At 40.7% G+C, this 2,500-nt stretch overlaps 1 protein-coding gene across 1 annotated transcript in view; it reads left to right on the forward strand.

Annotated features, from left to right (window-relative positions):
• The window catches only part of LOC138016236 (uncharacterized), a 150,053-nt gene that overhangs the window by 55,289 nt on the left and 92,264 nt on the right, over positions 1 to 2,500 (forward strand). The window contains exons 44-46 of the mRNA XM_068863406.1: positions 1 to 79; positions 417 to 542; positions 1,139 to 1,264. The exon at positions 1 to 79 is cut by the window's left edge and continues 41 nt beyond it. Of these exons, the coding sequence (XP_068719507.1) occupies positions 1 to 79; positions 417 to 542; positions 1,139 to 1,264 (331 nt within the window). The remainder of the gene's footprint in view (positions 80 to 416; positions 543 to 1,138; positions 1,265 to 2,500) is intronic.

The raw sequence follows: 2,500 nt of genomic DNA on the forward strand, positions 1-2,500 counted from the left end.
TTCTGTCAGGAAAACAAAACTGGCTTATCTGAATGCGTTTGTAATTCTGGTTTCGATGGTGATGGATACAACTGTACAGGTGGGTATGGCCACGTTATTTGTAGCAATCACAGTTGTGTGATTTTATCGAATTTTCAGCCTGTTGCGTTTCTAACCTCACTCAATCTCGCCTCTCCTATAGTGTATGATTGCATAACGTTTTGTAAAATTCAAACAGTTCAGAATGTAATGAAATTTAATGATATGAAGCAAATTTTCCATTCGTTCTATATATCTGCAAGCTTCATGCTTTAAATAGTATCGCGAATAAATGAACGTTTTCTACTCTTTATTTCATTTTATGGCTTTCCGTTATGCTACTTTCGTCTCCAGTTTGCTTGGCTCGGGTCCGACATGTATACATTTTTTGCCTTTAGACGTTGATGAGTGCGCAACAGAAGACACAAATGAGTGCGACTCCAACGCAGGGTGTAGCAACACTGAAGGATCTTATGTCTGTCGCTGCTTGAAAGGCTTTCAAGGCGACGGCCGCAACTGCACAGGTATGTATTGGCATACGTTGAATTTCCTTGATCTTCATTACTGCGATTAAGCTCGTGTTTAAAGCTTTGTGTGAGTCATTATTATAAGCGCCCCATGCACTGTTTTTTTCAAAATTCATAACAGTATACGTAGTACAACTGAACCCAGTTTAAAGGTGGATCTTACACGAGTCTTCCGTGGCGCAATTTTTAAGTTTCTAGGAGAGTTTCAATATAATAACGAGATTGTGTTAAATACCCGTAATCGTACCAAAGACTAATTTAAAAGTTACCAATTGCAAAACGTCATACAAGAGACGCCGCAAATTTGCCAATTTAAGGAGATTTCGTAAAGCTGATTTAGTTTATTGTGCCGCTATGTCGAAGCCAACAAAAAAAAAGTATACAGGGAAGGGAAAGAGGGGAAAAGATCCGCATTTGTGATTAAAAAAAGATTTCCATGTCGTCAAGTATATGACGTCATACAAATCTCTGCGCAGGTTTTTCAGACAAATGATGCATCTTTATCTTTACACTAAATAAGTACTGTGATGCACTATTCATACGCCTGGACGGATTATGCGTCTTTAGTATTGAAATACCTTGTTTTTTCTCAGATATTGACGAGTGTGCCAGCGATGATAAAAACGAGTGTGACCCGAATGCCTTGTGCACCAACACTGAAGGATCATATGTGTGTCGATGCTTGAAAGGATTTGAAGGCGACGGTCGTAACTGCGCAGGTATGTCGCCGCATTACTACTCTTCAGACCTCGGTCACACGTTTCCGTATATTTTTGAAAACGGAGATTACCATGTTTGTTTGGTCTTTACTCTTGTTTGCAGCTTGTCGAAGTCACCGAAAAAATCCAGTAAATACAAAGTCAAATGTAAGGTCTGCAATCTCGGTCATAAATAGTTGTAACACTTCGCTTGAACAGCAAGTGAAGCGCATCAAAGCTGTTTTAAGGGATTGAAGGGAGGGGGGGGGGGGGGAGGGGTACGTTATTATATTAATGAGCATGGTTTTTGCACTCCAACCCATAAACATCAACATTGAAGGAGCAGAGGGTGCAAATTGCCGTCTGTGTTACAACATTTGTGACCGAGACTGTGGCTCATTCGTTTGGACAGATAACAAGTGGAGTTTCTTTTGAAAGTCACCCTAAAGTATAAAGTTGACTGAGAATCTTGTGAGAGCAAGTACTCCGACATTCTGGATATCCTTTTGGCATAGTATCCTTCCCAACGTTGAATTTCCTCGTGAGAGGATATGCGATTGTTCATAGCCAACGCGGCACTTCGCTGCTTGTTTCTTATTTATCTCATGACCAATGCGCCCTCAACTTATTAAGACCCAGCTCGGTCAAATAATTTGAGACTGTTTGTTAATTATAAAGAGAATGTGAAAGGAAAAGGAAAGGAAAGGAAAGGAACTTTATTTAAGTGTCTAGTAGATTTAGCGCTAGAGCACTAATTGGGGACACTGTAAAGTGAAATTAACAATTAACACAACAAGTCAAATGTTGGTTTTTGAGGAGAGGGGAAACCGGAGTGCCCGGAGAAAACCTCTCGGTAAAAAGTAGAGAACCAACAAACTCAACTCACATATGACGCCGAGTCGAGGAATCGAACCTGGGCCACATTGGTAGGAGGCGAGTGCTCTCACCACTGTGCCATCCCTGCACCCCAATGTAGGGCACTGAATTTCCAAGCGGATTCTTTGGGTTCAATTCAACTCCATCGAATCCAGTTACATCACGCTTTGTAAATAGCTAATAGGTTTCCTCCCTGGGCCAGTTGGGTTTGCATGTTAATGCTTTTAAATATGCTCCGGCAATTTAAGTGTTTCTTTCCATACACGAATCCGTGAGCTTCACGCTTTAAGCACCACCGTGCACAAATGAACGTTCTTTACTCTTAATTTTATGTCATTTCGGCGTTTATGCTCTTTTTTTTTTTGAAGATTTCTAGTTTCG

This window comes from Montipora capricornis, chromosome 1 (genome assembly GCF_036669925.1).
Source record: "Montipora capricornis isolate CH-2021 chromosome 1, ASM3666992v2, whole genome shotgun sequence".
NCBI classification, from domain to species: domain Eukaryota; kingdom Metazoa; phylum Cnidaria; class Anthozoa; order Scleractinia; family Acroporidae; genus Montipora; species Montipora capricornis.